At 39.4% G+C, this 26,465-nt stretch overlaps 1 protein-coding gene and 1 long non-coding RNA gene across 3 annotated transcripts in view; both read right to left on the bottom strand.

Moving 5' to 3' along the window:
- Window positions 1-18,999, bottom strand: part of LOC145446430 (uncharacterized) — a 33,878-nt gene extending 14,879 nt beyond the window's left edge. The window contains exons 1-3 of one of the 2 annotated variants that reach the window (XM_080324717.1): window positions 18,383-18,999; window positions 15,866-16,005; window positions 13,404-13,483 (exon numbers count right to left, since the gene is read on the bottom strand). In XM_080324717.1, coding sequence (XP_080180843.1) covers window positions 13,404-13,483; window positions 15,866-16,005; window positions 18,383-18,464 — 302 coding nt within the window. In that variant the 5' untranslated portion in view covers window positions 18,465-18,999. The remainder of the gene's footprint in view (window positions 1-13,403; window positions 13,484-15,865; window positions 16,006-18,382) is intronic. The other variant, XM_080324718.1, reaches the window with a different exon arrangement.
- Window positions 19,000-22,307: 3,308 nt separating this feature from the next.
- On the bottom strand, window positions 22,308-25,740 carry LOC145447343 (uncharacterized). Its single transcript, XR_013917537.1, has 3 exons — window positions 25,058-25,740; window positions 24,913-24,972; window positions 22,308-24,830 (listed from the first exon to the last, which is right to left on the bottom strand). It is a non-coding gene; the product is annotated as an uncharacterized LOC145447343 (long non-coding RNA).
- Between the last annotated feature and the right edge of the window lie 725 nt (window positions 25,741-26,465).

The raw sequence follows: 26,465 nt of genomic DNA, 5'->3' as shown, positions 1-26,465 counted from the left end.
AGCAAATAATTGGGGTAAAATGTCAGATGGTGGACGCTGCTGCTACCAAGCATTTGTACAAGGGCGTCTCATATTTAGGCAAGGATAGGACATGATCCCTCTTCTATAATCCATATATTTGCCAAGCATAGTAATGTGAAGAGTCTGATGTAATCCATCTTGAAACAATGTTACGTGAATGTGGATGTATACGCTTGGAGAAGCAAATGAAGCCCCAATTCACACTATTGTCAAAAGTTGCTTGAAGCTACCCAGGACCAGAAGGAACACAGGCAGCTTCATGTAGCCACACTTTTCAAAACGATCATCTTGTTGATAAGCGTAACGGCGAGATGCCAGTGTAGAGATCGAAGTTGTACACATATAGGCTATATTGAGTTCACTCCAACCGGAGGTAACTGTTTCCGTCAGCAACAACACCAACAAAAAACCAGTGACGGTTAAATGTTATAACGAAACATAACCAGGGGGATATTATTGGCCAGGTTGTAAGGCAGTATTTTATAAGGGTACCAACAAGTCGACGATGGTCCGTGCATATTTTCTTAGAATGTGAATGATCTTCTACTTGCCAAAAGGCCGATACGACAAAAATATGCAAATCGAGGATTAGTTGCGAGATTGCATAATCTTATCTGATAGGCTTTGTGAACTGTCAGCAATAACCAAGAATGGTGATGTGGCTAAAGCGGATCTGGAACCTACTCCAAATTTTTAAAGAACGTGCTTAAATACCAAATGCGCACCAGAAAAACACTTATATGTTACACCAAAAAACGGCGATTTGTTATATAAGTGTTGCACAAAGGTGTGTCTGAAATATTGCAAGTAGCTGTGAGCGCAATAAACAATGGTTTCTGATGCCGCTTGCTGAGATTTGTGCTGATTTTTAGCTCCGTTGAATGCATTTAATCGAAGAAAATTCAACATGCGTCAAAAAGCCACGGTAGTTCTAGGTAGTTCGAAGCGAGAGACGTAGAAATTAGGGATGGTGTGAACCTCTAAAAGGTTCAGGTTCGTGTGAACGCGAACCTTTTTGAAAGGTTCTGTGTGAACACGAACGTGAACCTCATGACGTCACGGGACGTCATATTGCTAATTCCAACCTATCCTTCAATGAAATGATAGCCTATATTAATGTACACGATACCTAGCGACGACTCGGGCAACACTACGTCACAATGCTCAAATACATATTGACGTTTCAAACGTCGCCAAATGTATCAATTGGAGCAATCAAATGATGTAATAATCTCATAAAATCAATATCTTCCGTCGCTTTGCCAACAATTTTGACGAGGACTTACCATGAAATATAAGGGAAGGAAGGGACATAGTTTACTTTTGTCCTTGATGTTCTTGCGGCATATACACCGACTCATGAATACATACACACGATCTGCGTATATGCATACCATGAATAGGCTGCATGATGTGCATATGCCGTCGGGAAAGGAAGATGCAGGTTATAGCCTTGTAGCAGTGTTAGGATGACTCAAGTCAGACTCGGGTCACCTTTTTCGTATGACAGATCGAAAAATGTATTCGGCGTCTGAGTATTGCTACATTGATATTGAGCAGAGTGTGAAACGGGTTTCTATACTTGCTACCGATATTACCCCAATAACAAGTTATACGGTAGTAGCCAACACCTTTGGTTTTAATGATCCAGTAAGCATATGAAGTCAAGATTGACCCCATACGCCTCCTACATTGATTAGTTGAATAAGCATCATTCGCTGACTAGGTAGCTTATTTCGATCGTGATGTTTTGTGATTGTGGGTCAAGCTCGCAGCAGAGAGTCAATAAATATTTACAAACGGAAAGTTGGATATTTCGAGCAAACTTTTGCAACATAGCAAGTAAAACTTTTGAGATTGTCAAGGTACATGCTCGTTTAGTGTTGATTTTTTATGCCTATAGCGCCACACATAGAGTGGCCTGCAGTTGAAATGCAATAAATTTGAACCAACGATGTTGTAATGAAGTGAAAATTGTAATGTATGAAAAAGGTTCACAGTGCAGAACCTACCAAGGTTCTGTTGTGAACGCGAACCTCTAAATTTCCGAGGTTCACACACAAAACGCGAACGTGAACCTCACGTTCACACCATCCCTAGTAGAAATGTCGTTACTATAACATGGACTGATAATGAAAATGTGCCAACCTTTTTATTACACAAATTGGTTTCAATTAACGGTAGGATTGGCCCGGCATTGCTGAGCGGTGATAAAACCTTGATCAAAATTGATCGTCGCTGGCTGGCCAAAACCTCCAATATCGATATGTTAGATCGAAATGTTCGGCCCCAAATAGTCCCATCCTTGCAATCTGAGTAGACACGCAGTGCAAATGTGAGCTCCAGAGGAAACGAATGCACCCCAATATGAAATCGCATGGGTCAAGCACGCTTCATGGAGCTTTGTTTCGTACAACCATTGCCTTTACAAGTCGGTGGCACAACTATGCGCGTTCTTTATGTCATATACATGCCCGTAAAGACAAAGCTAAGTAAGATTTAAAAATTAGTATTTTTGATATGTGAGATTTGAGTCGCGAGATGTCATCTACAATGAGATTGGGGTCGCGATATAAAATGTTTAGGAAACACTGTATTAGAATAATTACTCGTGTCTTTTCATTTGTTTTTAGCGATAATAAGACTGCTCAACAAATTGAAAAAATATAAATGTTTTTCAAAACATCCAGGAGCGTTAGCTGGGGATTTATGATTGCTGATTGCGAATATATCAATAGTTTTGCCAGAGTGACTTTAGTTTGGGAGATACCTATACCCCCGAATAAGCATAAATAACCGTCTGTACCCCATAAATATTTAACCTAGTAGTGAATCCTATATTTTTACCTTTATACTGCGATGTGCGCAATGCGCATGCATCCATAATTAAGAATAGATAAAGAAAGCCCATGTGGTTCTTAGTTATTCAATCAATCTGAACTGGGCCTGGTGGGATATATTTATTTTTCAAAAAAGCAATATGTCAAGCTCTAAAATCGTACTTTTATTTACACAAAGGAAATGTATTTCTCCTGAACCAATTTATAATTCTACTACGACAAAGGTGGAGTAGTGGACTATTTATATTTGAACTAGAAATTCTTTACCACACTTATATGTTTCTCATATCTCTTAACTTTTATATGATCAAATTTGTCCGAAACCTATCTATAACTTGTATCTACCAAGTAGGCTATCCATCTTTCCATCTTTGTGGGAGAGCAGTGTAAGAATCCATCACCGACGCAAGAGTCACTGGCCAGAATAGGCCAGTATTTATGTTTGGATGACCTTCTAATCAATGAGCATTTCGTACACATGGATAGAATTGTCCTTCCTTCTCTGTAGGGGAGGGTGAGACGCAATGGGCTAAAATCACATTTTTAGTCATAAAATATTTTGAATCATAAATACCAATGGACTTCAGTAAAACGATGTATGAATATAAACCCATATCTCCAAAGAAAAATTGATTTAAAAGTACACGGAAACAGTGTTGGGATCAAGTCACCACCTTCGAGTCACGAGTCATCTCGAGTCATTGCAAATTTTGACTCGAGTCAAGTCAAGTCAATCGATTTTCAAAGGTGACTCGAGTCAAGTCAAGTCACTCGTTTTTTTAAGGTGACTCGAGTCAAGTCGAGTCAAGTCAAGTCAAGTCACGAGTCAAGTCACAATTCAAGTCAAATTGAATTTTCGAAGTATGGGTGATGATTCAAAGTCATTTCATTTTGCTAGCTGTGTGAAAGACAGATTAATTAATCATTTATCCTGATCAAATACCGAATATCTAGTTAAATATACATGCAAAAAGACGGTGTATCCGTCATGCACACGTGGAACTGCTAATAAAGTATATGTGAGTAACTGTACACTGTACAGCTACATACTATACAGTCAGTTCTTATCAGCCAAAATATAGGACCTAATACGAAGCTTCGAGAAGTTGAAACAAATTGATATGGTACAATAGCCTACACTACCCATCTACACATTCGTTAGAATATAAACGCACACAATACATTCGTTCGATTTAAATCATACAAGAGGATTGGTAAATCTGAGCAATGGGCAACGTAAGCATTGAGCAGTCTACGAAACAGAGACACATTGCTATTTAGATTAATTTTCTAATCTGCGGTCAATTTATTTTTGATCTAACAATGGAGGAACCTTGTAATGTACAATCAGTGAATGACTGGTTGCTCTCACAAGTGACAACGACGCATCTCGAACAATCCGAACATACACAAGATACAGTGATTTATTCGACACCGCTTACTTAATGACTTGAAATTGACTCGTAAATTTTGCTCCGAATCACGAGTCAATGCACATTTTTGAAGCTCCGAGTCAAGTCAAGTCAAGTCATTTTTCCAAAGTGACTCGAGTCAAGTCATGACTCGAGTCATCCCAACACTGCACGGAAATAACGAAAGCACAACCACGAGAAATGCGTACCTTTTTGTCCCATAGGCGGGGTATACAATAGGACAAGCGCTAGGCAAAATGGCACGGTATCAAAAAATCACAGGCGCGTTAGTTAGCAAGAAACTGTGAACTGTTGAAGAAAATAATGGATTAACAGGTTTCCAAGACCAGTATACGCTTATATTCCAAAGTTTATATTTACATCGCTGCAGTTCGTCGATTCACACTGAATATAAGAGTGGTAAAATAGCCTTACTGTCCTCCATTTGATGCGTGACACTTCAATACATGTTTTAAGGGGGCATTGGTGACGATCTTGTTTCTGTGCACTCGTATGATGATTTTTATATATTTTGCAAAAGCTTCTTTTGCATATCATCGGACCACTATGCCCAGCCAAATTGTCCCAATGTGCCCACCCACATCTCTAGAGCGAAACTACTCGAAAATTTTAAAGCCGCAATTCTGCGGCTAGAAGAACATACAAGGCGACTAATAAGTGCTCTGACTCATCTATGCAGTATTTTCAAGCAAAACACCTGAATTCACCTGAAACACGATCGAAAAGTAGCGATGTTAATCTACGCAGGTTAGCAAATTTAAGAAACTCGTCATTTTCTCGCAAAGGCAGAGGCCCTGGCGAAATCAAACTACATCAAGATCACCGCTGATATGATGCTACTAAATCATTGGAGCGATACATATTTTTCCTGTCAGGTTCTAAAAGTATTCACGTTGTGCCAATGTGACCCTGTATGTGCTTCACCTTCTCTTACATGAAATTAGGATTAAGGATCAGCAGTTAACCAGTGGTTCCCTAGTTTGGGTGATATCGCCCCCAGTGGGCTATTTTGGGAGCCAAGGGGACGGAAATACCCATGGTGGCGATAGGGGGAGAAAATGTTTTAAATAGAGCGATTTTTTTACACGTCAAATAGGTCAAAATTATTTGCAAAGTCGAAAAGGTTCTGCAACCTGCATTTCAAGAGACTCTTTGAGGTAGAGAACATTAACATACATTTTAATAATATATTAATGACAGAAATATATTAAACCCCGAAGATTTTTGAGCTGACACTCTTCAGGGGCAATCGTCAGCGAATTAAGGATTTAAAAACATGCATCTAGTTACGTTGTATGCAACCAATCATGACATCATCGAAACAAACAACATGAAACACAGGCAAACCGCGAGCGCAGCTAGTGGCCAATTTTCAAATTGATTAAAAATTCCTTCTTCTGACACAAGCGCGGTCGGTGAATTTTATTAAAAGTCGATTCCAGTGCAGATGTTTGCACTGTCGCTGAACTTATCATTTGACATTTTACAGCTTGTAGTCTGATTTATAGCCCTACCGTTCTAGATCGCCTAATTTGTCTGACAATCGTGCATCATAAACGGTCTGATGAAACGAATAGGTTGACGTGGTGTTATGCTCGAAGGTGGTCAGTAGCGAAGTACTTCTACTTTTTCGAAATACTCAAGTAGCTTTCCTCTACTTCTGGAACTTAGATATTATTTTCGGTACTTCTACTTCTACTTCGTAACATTTTGTGAACTACTTACTCACTTTTCGCTATTTTCAGTTTGTCAAGTAGAAGTAGTTTAATCCCATAATAAGAAAGATAGCCTAAGGAATTTCGGGGATGTTTTCACGTAGCACCAACGTTTAATTTTCATAGAAGTCCTGTAACACCCAGAATTTTTGTTGCGCTTCGCGCACAGTAGATATGGAGTGACGAATATGTTTTAAGGGATGTATCGCTGAATGTAATTTAGATACCGGTTTGCGTGGTTCTGTTCACACCGCATTGTCGCCTATATCAAATATTTCATCAAAGTAAGTATGGTCCCCATAACGTTTGTGACTACCGTTTCGCAAACCAGTAATTACCTGTTATAACTACCAGCCCATGACGTGTCCTAATCTGGTAAAGTGGACTTTACCCTAGACTGCTCAGGTTGGGGTCAAATTGACCCCAGACGAGCAATAAGGTGAGCCATATTTTCATGTGCGGTCGGATTGTTCTTGCCAGACATGTAATCCTAAATGGTGTTATACACTATCATTTGGAATAAGGCATTAGCTGATTATCGCTAATACCTCGCCGCAATGAGCTATTGATTGCGCATGGGTCAGATTTTGCAGGTATAGTGGGTCTAGACTGCTCAGGTTGGGGTCAAATTGACCCCAGACGAGCAAAAATGTGAGCCTTATTTTCATGTGCGGTCGGATTGTTCTTGCCAGACATGCATCGTTATAACGTCATGCAAGAGGTTATTATACAGCTGTATAGCGAAATTGGTGAGACAAAAAGCATATTAACTGATGGGGTCAAATTGACCCTACCACAGCAATCGTGTAGCGATATCCCACTTGAGCAGTCTAGGGTTCGATAGACCTGTTTTAGCAGACCACCGTTGAAACTTTCTGGACAAAAGACATGACGTATATTTTCTGCTTTTTAGAAGTGCTATTTGTATTTTTCTTTCTCTTACGAGTATTATACTTTGAGTTCTAATTATAGTTTCAGTTCTTTTGTCTGGAGAACATACATGTTGAAGTATAAAAGCATGTGTAGTAATGCCTTATATTTTCCGAAAATGACGCTATGGCCTACACTATATGACGTTTTTACGATCTGCAATATTTTTAATTAACGTATACTAATCGCGCAAAGGTGTTAAAGCCGTATCCGTCACAACTTCTCCGTATTGCTCTTCGACTGAACTAGGGGCCCTATAATATGAGGGAGGCCGCCATGCCATGATAATATCTAAAACGGGGTGTTCGAGTAAACAAAGGATTAGTATCGCATTTCCATATCAATACTATCATTTACATCCAGTGATGAGGACGACTGCTTATTCTGTCAAAAATCGACACATCCTGCGATGCATCAATATGAATCAAGCTCTCTACACCTGCCGCGTCGCTCCATTTGCAGCTTTTGACAATCCATGCGAACGAATTACGATCGTTTTCACAACTCGCACCTACTTGAGTACTCGTTCCGTATTTCAAATTTCGAATATTTCGAACATGAGTGTATTATTTTTCCCGGCGGTGGTATTTACTATCGATGGTAATGGATTATTTAATTCTAAACATTTCCACACCCGAAATGACGCAATTTGCATATTTATATTTCAAAAATGTGGCGTTGGAAGCAGGGCTGCGGAGTCGGTAAATAAGTAAGTAGGGGAGATGTGGTACCGATGGATCAAAAATTGGAAAATGATCTCTGGCCCCGAAATGTTCAGCCAAAAACAGCATATCTTTTGCTGGCTCGACACTTTGATACAAGCTCTACCTATCGCTCACATACACATGAATATCCGTCTTTTCAAAAAATATTTATGGACGTTAAAAATTTGTTGCTCGAACGTGTCATCGGTCCCCACCCGGTGGGTCCAATGGCACACGACCCCGGGACCTATGACACATCAACCCTAAAAAACTCAAATGTGACTACTTTTCTTGCTCAGTATTATAATCTAAGCTACAGAAAGTCAAAGAAGAATGTTTGGTCGCAACTGTCCAAAAATAGAATATATATTAACTCAAATGTTGTCGTAAAATCACGTTTCGATTTAGGCTCGGACTTATAAATTTGAGGGTACATACATATTGCCCAAAAATCGACAGTGTGACTTCCAAATACCTCGTTGTGGCGATAAAACATCATATGCAATTATTACATAAAGATTTTCTGTACGTAGGCTTGTTTCATTTGTTTCATAATTAGTATGCTTGATTATTTTGCTTGATTTGGCTATTGTATCATCGGTCCCCACCCTGCGAATTTCATACATGAATCGAAAAAAAGTCCACTCAAGGAAAGTAATGAGAAAAATAATAGGTGTCATTATATAGCCTGATACAAGCCCTACACTTCACAATAAAAATGATTGATGGTTTGTTCGTGTTGAAGGTTACAAATAAAAATGTATATGTCGATCTAAATTTAGTTTACACCCCCCAAAACAAAAATCATCTGTGAGAGACCCCATAGCTCGCGCACGTCGAATTTTTTTGTATGTGAGGAAAGATTTTGCCAGCATGCAATGGTAGACAAATTCACGGAGTGTAATCATGGAATTATCATAGAGAATTTTCAAAGTATTTTCGGTCCCAGTGATCCATCGGTACCACATCTCCCCTAAGTAAGTAGTGAACAACACATGGAACAAATATCAATTTATACGAAATTAGATGGAAAAAAAAGGGGTATATGTAATGATAGATGTTTCTGTATGAAAAAAAACGACCTAGATCAAACATTATAACGTGGTCAGTGAATATTATTGGTGGAATATGTGAGCGGATGGATGAATAGCACTTATTTCGAAATCGTCCGGGTGTCGTCTGGCAATTATCAAGATTTGGGCAAAGGGTGGAGCGAAGCTTGTTGTGCTTGAAGAAAGTGGACACGATCGTTGAAGATTCTTAGGAATGCTGAATGGGATACGCATCATAAAAGGTACAGTACTACATATAGTATTTGTTACCGTGAATAACTACGACTGTGCACACCATCCGGATGACTGTGATTTTATGATTAAAATAATTCGTTTGCCGCATTCTCTGTTCTATTTTGAGATATTAGCCGACTTATACAGTGATCTGCACTGTAAAAAATAAAAACCTCGATTTACCGCGAAATGTTTGGAAGCACGGTAGCCAGACATTTCGTGGTAATATAACATTACCGTTAGTCAACGTAAATTTAACTTACATTCGTCTGGTAATCTGACTTTACACACCAGACTGTAATGTTACAGTCTCCCGCGGTATATCCAATCTACATCTTCTCCTGTACATTTACGACCGAGACTGTCATTTTACCGCCTACCTACCTACATGCTGTCCGTGTAAATCAGGACTACATACCAGCTTGTAAATTCGCGTACATCCATACCTATCGCAAAGCAACGCGATGCTAAAATATCGGAAAAGTTTCTTCACACTCCGAAAACGACATTGGTACAAACTGTATATTCATTCATGATTCACGATGAAATGGTTATCGATGGAAAAGTATTGCTGCTGGAGGTCTAATTCTTCTTTAGGAGACATGCAGTAACACGAGTGGTCTCAAGAAAAGGTGAATTAATTCCACCACCGGCCAAACTTCCAGTTGTTTCTCTTTCTCTTCCTCATTCCTTCTGTGTAACAAGCAGTTCCACTGAAAAGAATTCATGCATAAGTCGCTATATTAAGCAAAGTTGCTAACCTAGACATGACATTAAAAAGACTAAGACAAATGGGCTAACAAAAATATAACATGTTTCGAAGTACCGGTACTGGTACATTGTGCGATGACGGCTCCGCATTTTACATTATATAGCAGAGATTCAAGACATACTTTATCTAATGTATTGAAGCAAAAGGTTCCTCATTTGAGGTGGCGTGTGTGCCAAACAAATCCAGCAGTGAATGAAAACATCTCTACGGTATGGCCTGAAAATGACAGTAAGAAACCAACAGTTTCAACTACTCCGCGGCGGAGTATGTGGTGGCACAGGTCACTATATAAGTCGACTAATATCTCAAAATAGAACAGAAAATGCGGCGAATGAAATATTTCAATCATGAAATCAAAGTCATCCCGGTGGTGTGCACAGTCGCAGATATTCACGGTAACAAATGCTATGTAGTACTGTACCTTTTACGATGCGTAGGCCTACCCCATTCAGCATTCCTAGCAATCTTCAACGATCGTGTCCACTTTCTTCAAGCACAATAAGCTTCGCCTTACCCTTTGCTCAAATCTCAATAACGGCCACTGGTCAGACGACACTCAGGCGATTTCGAAATAAGTGATATATTCATCCGCTCACATATGCCACCAATAATATTTACTGGCCACGTTATAATGTTTGATCTAGGTCGTGTTTTCCAAGCAGAAACATTTATTATTACATATAGTCCCTTTCTTTTTCATCTAATCTCGTATAAATTGATATTTATTCCAAGTGTTGTTCACTACTTACTGTACTTACTTAACCAGACGCTGCTTGTGATGTCACAGTTGCGCGTTGGTTGTTTACAACGAATCTCAGAAACCCAGTAACGCGTAACGGTAACCTAATGTAACCCATAAAGGTCGCCTTGTCCACCATTAACAAATGATCAACTGCGCGTGCGGTGCTGATATTTCTAGTTTCCCAATCAATATTATACATCCTAAACTGATTTTCTAACTCATCAGTTCTATCCGTGACAACGAATGTAACCAGCGAGACCGGCCGTATAGCCATAGCCTTATAATATAATATAATGGCCATGGAGTAAAACCACATTAGCTACGATTGCCAGTTGTTTCTTGTACCCTACTATATACTATACCGAAATTGGTACTAGGGTCACCAATTTCCGTATGACAGACCCCAGTTTCGCAAACGAGGTTGAATCAGGTCAAATCACCACGAGAATGATATATCAGTAACATTCAGTTCCCCATATACATTGGCTGCAGCGATTTTGAAGATAATTAATTTTGCCAATAGCCCGGTAAACTACAGTAACGAGTAACTGTCAGTAATTTTGCGAAGAAATTCTGGTAACTTGACTTCACAGCTAAATTAAGGTAAAATTACATATCAAAATATAAAATTACAAGCTACGTTCAGTTATTGGCTGCGACCGGTAATTCGTTGTAAAATTTACAGAGATTTCCCAGACACCAGATACTCCGCCGCGGTGGAGTTGAAACTGTTGACTTGTTAACGTCATTTTCGGGTCATGGCATAAAGATGTTTTCATCCATTGCTGGATATGTTTGGCCCACATGCCACCTCAAATAGGTAACCTTTTGCTTCAATGCATTAGATAAAGTAAGTCATGAATCTCTGCTATATCATGTAAAATGCGGCGCCGTCATCACACCATGTACCAGTGCCGGTACTTCAAAACATGTTATATTTTTGTTAGCCTATTTGTCTTAGTCTTTATAATGTCATGTCTAGGTTAGGAACTTTGCTTAATATAGCGACTGACGCATGAATTCTTTTTACTGGAACTGCAAGATACTAGTTACACAAAAGGAATGGGGACGAGAAAAAGAACAATTCCCGGTGGTGGAATTTATTCACCTTTTTTTGAAACCACTCGTGCTACTGCATGTCTCCTGAAGAAAAATTAGTTAGACCTCCAGCAGCAATACCTTTCCATCGATAACCATTTCATCGCAAATGTACCGGAGAACATGTAGATTAGATATGCCGGAGGTGACTGTAACATTACAGTCTGCCGTGTAAAGAGAAATTACCGGACCAGTGTAAGTTAAATTTACATTGTCTTACGGTAATGTTACATGACCACGAAATGTCTGGCTACCGTGCTTCCAAACATTTCGCGGTAAATCGAGGTTATTTTTTTATAGTGCAGCATTGGTGCTCAACCTTTTCCTACTCTCGCATCGGTAAAATTTAAAAAAATATATTTAACGGGCCGGTGGACTTTCCAAAATTGTAATAAACCCAAAATGTAACGTTCAGGACCAATGTTCCCTCTAATTTTTCACAAGTCATCGAACACTCACCAGCTCACTACGCGGTTCCTTGGACAGCAGTGCGTAAGGACTGAAAAAAGGTCGTCACGTCGGATTGTTTGAGCGCAGCTTTGATTGTCTGTGCGTGAGACCGTGTCAGCATTGCGCAATTGCGCACGCGCGCACCTTACTCGGAACATTGTTCAGAACCGTTGTTACCAGCATGTGGCAATAGAGGGTGACGTCTTAAGGGTTTTAATCGTACTTAATTGTGTTCATGATCGCATCCGTATGATTTACGGTAGCGATTCTGCCGAGTCGAGGTAAAATTGCATTGCCCAGATAAGCGTACTCCTGCCGAGAGTCTTTTACAGTCTTTTGCGCCGGAGGCCGCGGATTCAATCGATCACACCAACTCGAATCTTTGTCGACAATAGCGACACCACAAAGCGCTTTTTCTTCCTACCATGCTCATTTCCGACTTCCTTCAGAAGTAGGCCACTCTGATATCTACCACCACACGAAAACACGTGACAACAGTTATACCTGGCCCTCCACTTCGACAGACGGTGATAAATCAAGCTTCTTGGTGGTTTCGTCGCCCCAATAGCCCACAGTTGAATGGATGTTTTAACCAGTATTTGTGTGCACAGCCATATTCTACTCAGAGTAGGAAGAGTTCATGTCATCTAATCTCACCAAGCGATGGAATGTTCTACAATTCCTGACTAAATTGGTCAATAATATTGGTAATTGCATATTTATTGATATGATTTTTTTATTCACTCCGAATTATCAGATTTTCTGTTGGAATAATTACTTCGTTGCATGTTATCATTTCATGATCTACTGTCTGTTATATCGAGAAAAGATATTGAAATCATCGAATGACACAGCTTGAACTTGTTTCCAGACCTAATTTCTTTTGTTCGTGGAGTTTGTCAACTACTATGATCATTTACACCAGGCTGATATTCCTTATTTTTGATTCCGTATCTATCGACTTGTAGCACGGCCTACTTCCAGGCTTTTTGTGAGAACCCGGTTACGCGGAAGAGATGGCGAGGACCTAATGTTTCCTCACGAATTTTGAATCAGTTTATAATTTGATGTTTTTATTGCTTTATCAATGGAAAAGCATTCAACATATTGCATCTTTAAATTGAGGTATAAAGTTGCAATATACCTGGAGGACCGGACCGGCGGTTGAGAACCACTGGTATAAAATACAGCGAAAGTCGATATCTAATGCATTAGATACGCGGTAAAAGCTGTTTGCGCTGTACAAATATGACACTCGTCAATTCGATTTTCATAACGAGTTGCCTGGCGTTCACACGTTTCCTATTTGTATTAAATCAGTCGCTGTGGTAAACAGCTACAATGTTAATATCCTTCAAGAAAGAATTAGCGGGAGGGAAATTTATTCCTAGGAGTATAGCCCAAAATATTACCTGATATTGAGGTGCGGATATTCATCGACTTTAATGGAAGTCTTTTCAAGCTCGCAGTCGTGATATCTCCTTTCTTCAACCTGGAAGTGGGATTCCTTGATTTGATGAGTATGCTTTGAGAGCTCATGGTGGTACGGCATTACGATAAATTGAAAATAGAAGTTCAGGTCCAACTCTTTGTTGAAGAAATGTGACGTCCCTATTGAAACCCGAACATGTACTAATGACATTATAAAAAATATAGCCACGCAACATTAGAGCTTGAATTATTTTAATGTGGATTCGAAATGAGACCGTAATATATCCTATTTCGGATTAAAAATTACCAGTTCCTAAATTCGATATTTCGAGTTTTGCTAAATTCACTTAGCAGATAGGCCAGGCCCGGGCATTGTGCGATCTGCAGACCAAATGCAGCGAAAGGTGCTTTGGAATTTAGACTATAAAATCTGTTTATGAATGTTGATGGTTGGAATAAACTTGTGTGTAAACTGATCCAGAAGTGGGTTTACTTTGAAGTCTAGTGTATCTATGTACCGGTAATACGTAACCTACGTACGTAGTGTGAGTAATCCATGATCAAAATAAAGCAAATAGAGCAAATGATTTCATAACAATCTAAGTTACGATTCTTATGAGCTGTCCCACAGTTCAACTATTACTATAGTACAGTGCTCTTCAACCGGGGTTTTCGTACACCCTAGGGTGTACCAGAATTTTCAAAGGGTGTACCACTCGGATGGGGTGTACAGGGGTGTACCAGATCCGAAATACAATGATCCGATGGCTAGCTATCACAAAGGCAGGTTTATGCGTCAGTAGGCCTACAGGTTGACGCACTGGTTAATGAGCAATATGGTAGTGCTCTTCAACCGGGTGTTTCGTACACCCCACGGTGTACCCTAATTTGTAAAGCGTGTACCACTCGGATTGGGTCTACAGGGGTGTACCAGATCCACATTATGATGAACCGATGACACGATGACTATAGCTATCACAATAAATACGCCAGTTTATGCTTCAAAACAGATTGACTGGATGTGTAATATCCTACAATGTGATGTCATAGGCAAATGTTTCTAATCATTTAACTTTTGGTAATGGACTTAATACTGCCTTCGTGTAGAGTAGGGTAGAGTTAGCATGTGTTCAGCTTGCGATATCTGTCTGATGATTCTCGAGGAAACCACCGCTACAGCACGGACATTTTGAATTGGTGCTTCCTGCGGCCAGCTTATGAATAGCGCAGAATACATGCTTGCGCAGCCAGGGGAGCGAGTTAGCGAACCACTGCGTTAGATGGTGGTCCAGTAACCTACCGATCCCTGATTCGTATTTAGCATTTCCTATACGTTGCAGCCTTGCTCAAATGTTCATTCTTATTTCGGCTAGGCCAGGGGTGCTCAACCTGCGGACGTACGGCCTCATTCAGCCACAATTTCGCGACCTTCTACGCTTATTTAAATTAGGGTGTGTTGGCGGCCGTCATTATGCAACCAATTGTTGCTGGTTCGAGTCTCGGCTCTGTCATGTTTCTATGTGTCGGAGGTTTATCTAGGCTCCTCGTCGCCTACCCCCCTGTTAACGTAGCGTCTTGAAAAGCCTAGAAGAAGAGTGAGCTGAGCTCCAAAGTCAGCAGCAGAGTCCTGAAAGTGGACGCGCGTTAGCGAGAGAGAATGAAGAATGGAAGTGCGCGTTTAAGCGAAAGTCGTTTTTATTACCCAAAGCAAAGACACTAAACTTCAGGAACTGCACTGTCGTGGCGCACAAATTCTAAACAGCCGATTATCGCCACTGTCATTGATGTGTAATAAAAATATTATCAATAGCAATACAAACAATCCTGGTGGGAGGCCAAAAAATAACAACATGCAACTATGTGATTAATAAGAACCGGGAGATGCATCATCATTAATATTGTACCCAATATTTTCGAAGACACCCTCCATCAGCTCTACAGGCTAATCTGATCACGTGAGCTGAGAATTAATAAATTATTGACAATAATATGTGAAACTACCAACAATTTCGATGAAATCCATTCAAGGGGCAAAGATTTCGCGCTCCGCGCGACTACACACATAATTATAGTGTCTTTTCTTGACATTTATACTCGCGATTTTGGTACATATATTATATATTGTAAGCCTGCTGGGGTGTTTTGCTTCTACAATAAGAAAATTTGCGCATTGCATATCTCAAAAGATAAGTGAAGGCACAGAACACCACAAGGGCTTTCCGCGGTGTTAAGTTCCCAGTATCAAATTTGATATAAGCATTTGTCGTCCATGCACCATGGCGACTCCCTGGAATCCGGACGTATTGTATATGTAATCAAAATGCGGCTTTCTGCGTCATCGGTGTATTAAACGGTCAGGGGTGTACGAGTTTTGAGAAAATGTTAAAAGGGTGTACCACGACGAAAAAGGTTGAAGAGCACTGCTATAGTATACTGGCTGTACCTTTGTCTTGGTATTTTCTGCATACAACCAAATCCATACGGTTTTGCCGCACGAAAACGTGAAATTAGTCACGATGGTGACGTTAGCGCCGATCGTACGAATCCCTTCGTCGACCTGCCACATACGGACTTCACCGATATCTGCATATACAATCGTGAGTTTCAGGAAAAGTCCCATCATATGGTAATTTTTGAAGCAAAATTTGAAGCAGAGTTGGATCAATTTCAATAATTCAGTTCAATTACAATTACAATTACTTTCTTGAATGTTTCAATTACATTACAATTACAATTACTCAATGCTAAAAATGTCAAATTACAATTACAATTACTGTTAAATTTGTAATTGATTACAATTACAATTACTGTGAAACATGTAATTGATTCGGTAGAGAGGTGTTCTTTGACAGCCGTAGCGACGTAATTAGCAACAATCTCAAGCTGTTCAGTATTCATGTTTCATTCATGATGCGTAGAATACCCTTTATTTAAAAAGAACCCGAACTTATTCGAACTATTCCTAATCATGAGTACTGAAAACTAAAAACACAGAAAAATGTTTCAAGCGACGGTTAACAACCAAAAGTTTGAGCGACTGACAGCGAATAGGCTACAGGACAGTCAATGAAATGTAATCAAACGATTAGGCTATTCAGAGCTGAGTGAGGATAATGAAATGTAATTGGTAAGGCGTCAGCGATAAGGATGATGCCGATAAGATGTGTAAAATTACAATAAATGCAAACGGAAAGAACCTCCTGATAGCTACGAATTACAACATTTTGGTTCGCATTTACATTTTAACTTGCTCGGAAACTGTTAGATTGCATTTGATGAATATTAGGGGGCGACAAATTCTGGCCCCAGCAGATTTGGCCAAGATTGGAGGTAAAATTGGGATAACATCTCAACAAATGCGTGATCAAGTTTGATGAAGCCTTGGTTGGAAACTTAAATTTCTTTTTGCAATTGTTGCAGCAAGCCTCGGTACTGGTCAGAGATTTAAAAATAAAACTCTGACCGTGGTGGGGGAAATGGATCAGCACAGGTTTCAGAAGAGTTTATTTGCTGTTGATCCATTTTTGAAATATCAAGATTTAGTTTAGCCCACTGGTTCTCTAACTTTTCTAGACACGCCCCCCTTTCTGACAGTGAAATATTTCGTATCCCCCTTATCGTCATATCACACAATGCCACCAGAATGTTAGCAATCCTTACAGATAGTTTGATGGTATGGAAGGTTATGACTGTTGATGAGAGAATTATCCAATATGAGATACCGACTATACACAGAGCAATAACTATGAAATGGAGGTGAATCGCGCCAAGCGCGGAAAAAATTTCAGTTTACCGGAGCTTTGCGCTACCCTTCAGATGCTTTCACGCCGCCCAAGGGGGGCACGCGCGCCAGTTTGACAACCACTGGTTTAGCCTATATTGTAATATCCGCGTTGCTACTGAAGTATGGGAAACAGTTTAGCATGGCTGAATTATCTAGTTATAACGCGGCACGCATCGAACACCAATGTAAATAGGCTAATTATTACAGGTGGCGCCTGTGTACTATTAAGGCCTTGCGGCCCCTCATCCTGGTCCGTACCGGATTCTCACTGGTGTGGCAAATAAATGATTGATTCATTACTTTATGTTGTGATTGTCAGGTTTCCAGAACAATGTAATTGAGATTGTAATTGAGCAAAATTTTCATCAAATTACAATTACAATTACACAAAACAGAAATGCTGCAACTACAATTACAATTACAATTACATGAAAACATGTAATTAATTACATTCAGCTCAATTACAAATTACAATTGATCCAACTCTGATTTGAAGTAGGTGATTTGCTAGAATGCATGGGATCACCGAATTCTCTTTTGTTGCATCGCCTCGATACCTCGCAACACGTCAAATTGTCCAATATCACAGGAGCTGAGTACAAAGTCGAGATATCTAAATTGATATGCAATTACATTGTCATGGATACCAATGGTGATTCACTATCAATCAGGGTGCTGATAACTCAAGCCATGATCCGAGTCATAATTTTATCGTGGTTCAACTTGACTTAATCACCAAGGATTCGAAAACATCCTCGTGCTAGGGCTAGTTGGTCAATGAAGATATACAGAAAAAATACTAAGTGTAGTTTTGGTAGGAGACGACGATTCGGAACTCTTGCTACGTATTTCAAGTTTATTTTTGGATAAGCTCTATGTCGATGACGTACATACTAAGTGTAGTTTTGGCAGGAGTCGACGATTCGGAACTCTCGCTACGTAATTCAAGTTTATTTTTGGATAAGCTCTATGTCGATGACGTACATACTAAGTGTAGTTTTGGTAGGAGTCGACGATTCGGAACTCTTGCTACGTAATTCAAGTTTATTTTTGGATAAACTCTATGTCGATGACGTACATTCTTGTAATCCGTCTGAGTCGAGCCAGGCATTTTCCACGATATCACATCATCTCTTCGATTCGTTTAAGTCAAATAAATGGTGAATTTGTACTTACGATGCTGTTTTGTTATAAGGAGCCGACAACTTGACAGTACAACGAAAATCTTTAAAATATTCCAATATTGCCGCAATTCCATTTCGTTCGAGTTAGCGAGCAAACAATGAGGGTAGAAGACTCCGGCTGTTATCAAATCGACTCATCCAATCCATACAATGACATCCGAATTAGATTATATAGGCATAGGCTACGTATAGTATATACAGATATTCGAGACATCATATATATAAACATTACTATTAAAATTATCAGATCAGCCAATTTCTATTAAAATTATGTCAGTCTTTCATAGTAAGTTTCAAAATCTCAGCACAAACTAAAACTCTATGTAAAAGGAATAAAAAGTAAACAGATAGGAAAATTGGGTGGCAATTGACTAGATAACAGAAATAGCAACCTAATAATCGGAATAACACAAATAAATTCCATGTTTCGTTTCCATTTTTGAGTATCGGGGATGGGTGTATTTATTCATTTGGCACTACGGTCGTCTTCTTGACTGATATACCCGGTTCTTGTTGCCGCATAATTTAAACTTTACATATTTGTTATGAACCACGATTGCTTGCCCTTCATGACACATGATGAATGATCTTTACGATGCCGTTTCCGACCAGATGTGACTTTCTTCTCGATCCGCACATTCATCGCAACAAGATCGCTTCCCTTTATTCAATTGATATACTGATAGTGACAACGTATATTTTGAATTGCAATATTTAAATATGTTCTATTCCTAAATAATAGGCAAGTTTTTCATGTATCTCTATTTACCTTGCGTTATCTAGCACATGCAGCAAGATCGATGGATGGACAGACATTCCCTTGATTTCTAGGGCCAAGTCGGTGTCTGATTATTTTATGGCCGTTTATTACTTATTGCTATATGGTACTGCATCCCACTTGTTTTTCAATCAGCAGATTTCTATACCTTGATAAGGTCTGATATTATTTTCCAATTTTTCCATATAATACCTAAAACACTAGAGTTACATGTAAAACGAATGTTTGAGCGTATAAAGCAGCATATTCCCAAATTGATTCGCTCAAAAACATGCGCAAATGACCTTATAGATCTCGCACGCCACTGCAAATTAGCTGCCAAAACATATTGTTGTTACGACTACCAAGCATATGCTTCGCCGATTGGTCAAAATTTAAGTGAAAACCTCGTCTGTGCACATAAGTCTATTGACAATATGTTCGCTGTCATTGCGCGAGGCAGATCTTTGTTTCATTTAATGATTTAAAAGTGTTGGAGTCTACCATTTTTCAATTGTCCAAGCCTATTTTACGCAGATAAAAATATTTTCTCTATAACTTACAAATTTCTCATTAGTTTGTTTTGTTTCTTGTTTGCAACTGTTTATTTACGAATTGCGCTGGTACTATAGTGCCGTATACTTCAAAGCTTGTTATTGTTGCCATTGTTATACAGTGCAAATTTCATGGTCTGTGGTTTTGAAGTTGCGTAATACTTTGCCTTTTGGGTTTTGCTTTTAAATCTGTTTAAATCCCTTTATTGTGCCGTTAACTCTTGCAAAGAGACACCCGAAAAGTCTTCGAGTTTAATAACTATTCTACTACAATGGATGCTGTATCGAAAACGAATGGTGTCATAAAACACTTTGTTTAAAACTCGTTTTAAACAGTCTTTAAAAATATCTTTAAAAATAGAAATATTGTACTTTTTCTAAACGTTGTAAAATCATTCTATATTTCGATAATACACGCAGTATGACCGTACAGATGATTTGCATCCGATATCGTCGACGTATACGTTATGGAGTGGCAGGAACCCCCGAAACCGTCGTCGTTTGGACAGTTATAGAATGTGGATATATTGTGTCCGTTGAATTTAAACACGTGCAATACTAAAGAGCCTATGGATAGACCTGAACTAGAAGGCTTGCGTATTTTGTTGAAATTCTTATAACCATTAAAGTGTTTCCATTAGATGATTCCATCGCGTCGCCAGTATAGAAGGCATCACCTGATCATGTGAACCCAACTGCCTATATCTCAGTCGTCTATTCTATACTGCAATGCGTGACCCAATAGTCAATTGCCGCTGTGGATCATTCCAGCATCAAAGTCTTCAAATCAGGCGTATATATCATATTGTCAACCATGACGCTAATGAGCGATCGTTAAACTAAGAGACATCTAAAAATGCAATTCCTGAAGTTTGATACACTGACCGGATGTTTCTGCCGTACCAATGCTGAGCTCAATTCAAGACAAATGACCTATTTTCCAACGGTTGTGCGAACGAGTGTGCGGCGGCCGTGTGTCTTCAAATATATATCGCGAAAATATTTGTTCATGATAAGCAACATGTTTATTTGCGGCGGTATTGATATATTATATTCGTCGGCCTCGTTAGGGATCAATTACTCAAAACTAAATGGCTGGAAGAGAAATCATTTCATGATGGATGTCGGAAATTTCTAAATGATTATAGCATTAGATGCGCCAATGCAAAGCGATTATTATCAGCTGTTTCGATGTCAGGTTACAGACGTCATTCAGCAGGTGTCTTATATCGATTTGATCTATTTCATGGTCCTTATTTCCAGTCCTCATTTCCAGTCAGTGCCTAACAATGTGTTTAATCAATTCCAAGTGTTCTGTGGGTTGTGGAATAAAGACATCAGTCTTATCTGTAATTATATATTAATATTAAAATTAGTCTCTTGGTATGTGACCTCATTCAACATCGTTTGCATGATAGGGGCAAGATATGACAACTCAACAAAGGTAACTCCTCCCGTTTTTTTCTCGCCATTGGTTAACAATAAAATATCCCCCACAGTAAACCTATATGCAGAATGCAGACGCTCACTCGATGCTCAATAAAATGCAAAGTGTCCTTGATAAAGTCATCACACGGCGCCGCAAATGAGGTTTTAAAATCAATAACAGGCTACTATTATAATAATCAGCCAGAGATATATAGAACTCCGGGATGGCTGACTTCATTTTGGCCTTTACCTAAGTAGGTCCAGAAAGTTACCTACAATCTGCCTCGAAATATCCACTTTTCTGCAAGCTAGCGATACAGCTGCTTCTAGAATAACGATCCTTAACCTTTTGCGGAATAGTTAGTGAGTAAGCTAGACATTCTTCCCTTATCACAACCTTACTGCTGTATAGCCAACCTAGTAAAGTATGACACTGCTGTATAGCCAACCAAGTAAACTATGACAACTCTGAATTTCAGTAAATCATGAATGTGTTCAATTTCTACACATCATATAATCTGCAACAGGCCATAAATAACAGAGTGAATAACAAATAATATCAGCGTCTTCTACCTATTTACAAGCCATTGTCGGAAACCTTGCAGCTGGGAGGGGGGGGGGTTAATAGGATTGATTAAATCAACCGTTTCAATTCGCTTTAATCGACAATTACCATGGAGTATAGGGTTGCATTTAAAACAAACATGTTTAAAACCAGGCCCTTGTATAAAACATACTTTTTTTAAGCCATGACGTCAAGAATATTCAATAGTGACGTCATATTGGATTGACATTGACAATTGAACATATAGTGTAAATATAGCTCCTTTGACCAAATATCTGTGCTATTGCTGTTGAACCGACTATTTTGAGGGTTCCAGCCATTCCATATCGATATTAGTCGGCTATATCGGGTGGTAATTGTCCGTAGGCTCATACAACACGTATGTTGGAAAGTATTTACACAATTATGGCATAATTTTACAACTTAAAAAGAATTTTTTTCAAAAGGCCTTTGTTTAAAACACTGTTTAAAGCATGTTTTAAACATAGTGTTTCAAACACCGTTTGTTTTAAATGCACCCCTACCATGGAACATTTCCAATAACGAAAAGATAGCACGGCCTGTAAGAACTCGAAATTGTGATAGCAGCATTGTCAGCTTCTATGTCACTCAGGGCGGAGATAATAAAGTTCGATGAGCGGCTAAGTCGATTAGCGCGTTCCTCAGGATTTAGCAACCCAGGAATAAGAACACCGGTTGATCGTAGCGCATAAATTTCGTCCTTAATCTCATGATTTAGCAAACCGGAACAGAGCAAACAGTTCAACGTACGTACACTGCGTAGCATTCGTACTCGCAAATATTTCCGATATAATAACCGTGACGATTGTCTCCTAGGTAATGTGGCGTCACTCAACAATCAACCGATTATGTACGCACAATTGCAGATCGGTGTTTCCATATTCTGTAATCCATTTCGGCGCTGTATACCGTACTGATTAAACACGACTTTAGTTTACGTCACGTCAATCGCAGATAGCCAGAAACAATGGAAGTTGTGGACCTTGTTGACCTGTTGGAAAATCTTGAGGACGAACCCCCGCCAGCTCGCATTACCAAGAAAACATTGGTAGACGTGAAAAATCCGTTCAGCTCGTATGACGAGACAGAGTTTGTGGATAGATTTCGTTTTACGAAGGATCGAGTGTTTTTGCTGCTAGACATAATTCGATATGACAACGACACATTCAATGTCAGAGGCCACTCCTTAGACCCATTATTGCAACTTACGATTGCACTGCGATTTTTTGCAAATGGTCATACCCAAATGACAGATGGGGATCTGATGGGTGTGTCACGCCATACAGCTCGAGGCTGTATTCACCGAATTTCTAGGTGCATAGCGAGTAAGCGCAAGGATTTCATAAAATTTCTTGGAAATAAAGAGTCAGTGAAGGAGGGCTTCTATGCCAGAGCAGGATTTCCACGAGTGATTGGCTGCATCGATGGTACGCACATTCCAATCGTGTCTCCAGGTGGGGACGACGCCGAAGTGTTCCGGAATAGGAAAGTTTTTTTTTTAACTCAATGTGCAAATGGTTTGCAATGTGAAGAGAGAAATCACTAATATCGTCGTCAGATGGCCAGGCTCAAGTCATGATTCACGAATATTCGATAACTCCGTTTTGCGAGATGAATTTGAAAGCAACAAATATGGCGATGGCCTGCTTCTCGGAGACAATGGATACGCATGCAGGAGATATATCATGACTCCATTATTGGAACCAAAGACAAGTCAAGAGCGGAATTATAATCAAGCTCATATCGCAACCCGTGCCTGCATTGAAAATAGCTTCGGAATGATGAAAATGCGCTTTCGTATGTTAACCATTTCCATGCGAATGAAACTTGAGAATTCGATTCCGGCGATCGTTGCAGTAGCCTGCCTACATAACTTTGCTATACAAACGGGACAGAGGTATCTATCTGAAGAAGACATTATTGATTCACACGGGAATATGAGTATTCATGATCCGGATCATGATGACGAAGCCACATCACCATCACCCTCTGGACAAGCTGTTCGAAGAGAAATTATCCTGAATTACTTTTAATTTTGTGATCACTAATATTGTTTTCTTGTTCTAATTCTGATTTATATTTATTCACAGTTATTCCAGTTTTCCCCAATCTTGTTTCCATGCCGATACCGCCCTCTCAAACTTAATATAAAAAGCTACATACAGTTGTACGCAGAATCGATATAATGAAAAGAAATGAAATCTACAAGCAATGCAAATGTGATAGAGAACAACAATTTAAGAACGCATTGTATAGTGATATATATTTGCGTCAATAAAGCATATATATATTTCATGTATTTTGCAGTTTTTCCCTCGCTAATTCCAGTCTGCGTTTATACAGGGCGATTTTAATCTCGTGTGTCTTTTGCTTTCTCGCCTCATCTTTCTCAATACTAGCGATTTCCTCCTTATGGGCCTCTACTTTCAACATATGTTCCTCCTGTCTCCTGGCCTCTTCTCTTCTTCGGAATACGCTTTCTTCATCTAAAGCTTCCATTTGTTTTCTCAAAACTTGAGATTTCAAATCCTCCGTAGATACGGGACCTAAAAGGTTCAGATCAGATTGAGGCCATTTAAAGGTTAGACAAATAGCTTATGCCTGGACAGACTCAGATGGGAGATGACTGCATAGTTCACTCATGCGTTCGAATTGCACACGTCTACTATTGAAGATAAATTGCTGAATACCTAGACTTGGCACGCCTTCTGTACTTTCCTTCGTAAAATCGGCCAGACACGCTGCAACGAATGTACATACATATTTATATACATATTCTATAGTAACGGAAATATCAAGATTGTAGATAATGATACCGTACCAAATCCAGAGTCCGAACTTATGGTTTCCATGAATGATTCAGCTGAAAAGCAATTTACCAAGTGAATTACAGAATCATTGGCCGTCATAATACATTCTGCAACACTGTAGTAAATCGAAATTGTGAACTCACGTTTTGCCGGTAAAGAGTTATCATCTTCGTCTGTCAAAGCGGGACAATATTGATGTAAGGAAATATATAATTATTATGTGAGCAACTTTGAACATTGAACCTTACCAATCACACCACGGTTAGATTCGGTTACATTGTGTCCATCGATGGTCTTGGACATGTCTTGAAAAAAGTGGGAATAACTTAAGGATGTAGTAGCCTAAAGTAAGTCAAGAACATATCGTTGTCAACAGTTCACATTTACCATTTACGTGATCGTCATCCCATTCATGACAGATGTCGGAAATTTCGCGCGGAATGAGAGCTGAAAATTGATTGTATGATTACAAGATTTTCGCTGTACGCACATGCATCTAGTTGGAAATAATTCAACATTCATGTTAACGCACCTGATATTTTCTTACTTATGGGGCTCATATCACCAACATCTGGAGAGCCACCTCCCGTTTGCCTTAGTGAACGTTTGATTGCAGAAAACTGCGTTCGCGCTTTTGCTTTCTGATTTTTCCAGCAATTTTTCACCTGGGTCGTTGTTCGTTTGCTTCCGATCCCATATGCATTCAGTTTTTCCGTAATTATCGCCCATTCCCTCTCACGAGCGACAAGAGAAAGTTTGTCTGTTTTTTTTGCTTATTGCATTCGGATGTGACAACACCAAATCCGCCACCAACTCTTTCTCCCCTCTTATAAAATTCACTCCTCTCTTTTTTTCGGCACTCGTCATTATAAATATATTCACCGTGACAACTCACTCGACCCAGCCACCAAGAAAACGAGAATTCTACCTATCTATTTTATCAGCAGCCTGCCAATTCATCCAACTAACTGACAACTGACAGGCAATTACGCGTTTTCGCATTATGATGCAACAGATATCATCGCATGCATCACTTGATTACAGCCTCGGCCTTATCGCGCGTAACTTTCTGCGTGCGGACTAGCAGTTTTTAATCACACGATTAGCATTCTTCCGGATTAGCTAACTTTATTATCTTCACCTAAAATGGGTCGCGATTAGCGGTTTTTAATCTCACGATTAGCATTCTACGGGATCAGCTAACTTTATTATCTTCGCCCTCAATGAAAGTTGATCAAGAAATTAACACACCATTGATACTCCTCTTCAGGTTCAAATGTAACATCGGGGGGGGGGGGGGGTAGAAGTTTGGTACATATCATTATCAATTTAAGAAGCATTCGGTAGACCTATGGCTTAACGGTACATCACAAATGGGCCTCCTGAAGCATTTCATGCCATTTATCAGTTAAGAAATATTCAGTATCACTGTCTTGCCGATATTCCGATAGAGCGATAGATGATTCCATGTCAAAAAATTATCTCGGTGAGAAGGCACGAGATCCAAATATTCAGATCGTGGCCATCTTTGCCAAGATTTCAATGGAATGTGCCCAGTATAATATATCAGGATTTCCACTGTTGACGTGATGCAAATGCTGGAACATCGCGTTTGTTTTTCCGGAATCTGCAACAAAAATGAACAAATGATGTATTTAGAGACACAAATTAACCTTAAGAATATATATAGATGCATGCAGAGTTGGTCAGTAGTGAAGAACTCCTACTTCATTGCAGTACTCAAGTAGGTGTTGCATATTTTCGAAGATACATCTTGTAATTTTGAAGCAGCCATCTCCAAACTTAAGTACCTTGCAGGCATTTCACTTTCTACAGCTACTTGAGGAAATTTATATATCAGTACGCCCTGGAATACGACTCTTACTTGAGTGGCAATGCAGACTACTTTAACCACATCAGGATTAATGTAAATCGCTCAT

Source organism: Botryllus schlosseri, chromosome 9 (assembly GCF_051294905.1).
Source record: "Botryllus schlosseri isolate E-star chromosome 9, Bs_hap1, whole genome shotgun sequence".
NCBI classification, from domain to species: domain Eukaryota; kingdom Metazoa; phylum Chordata; class Ascidiacea; order Stolidobranchia; family Styelidae; genus Botryllus; species Botryllus schlosseri.
Note: the sequence above shows the minus strand (reverse complement) of the source record. Positions and strands in the feature narration are given on the sequence as shown.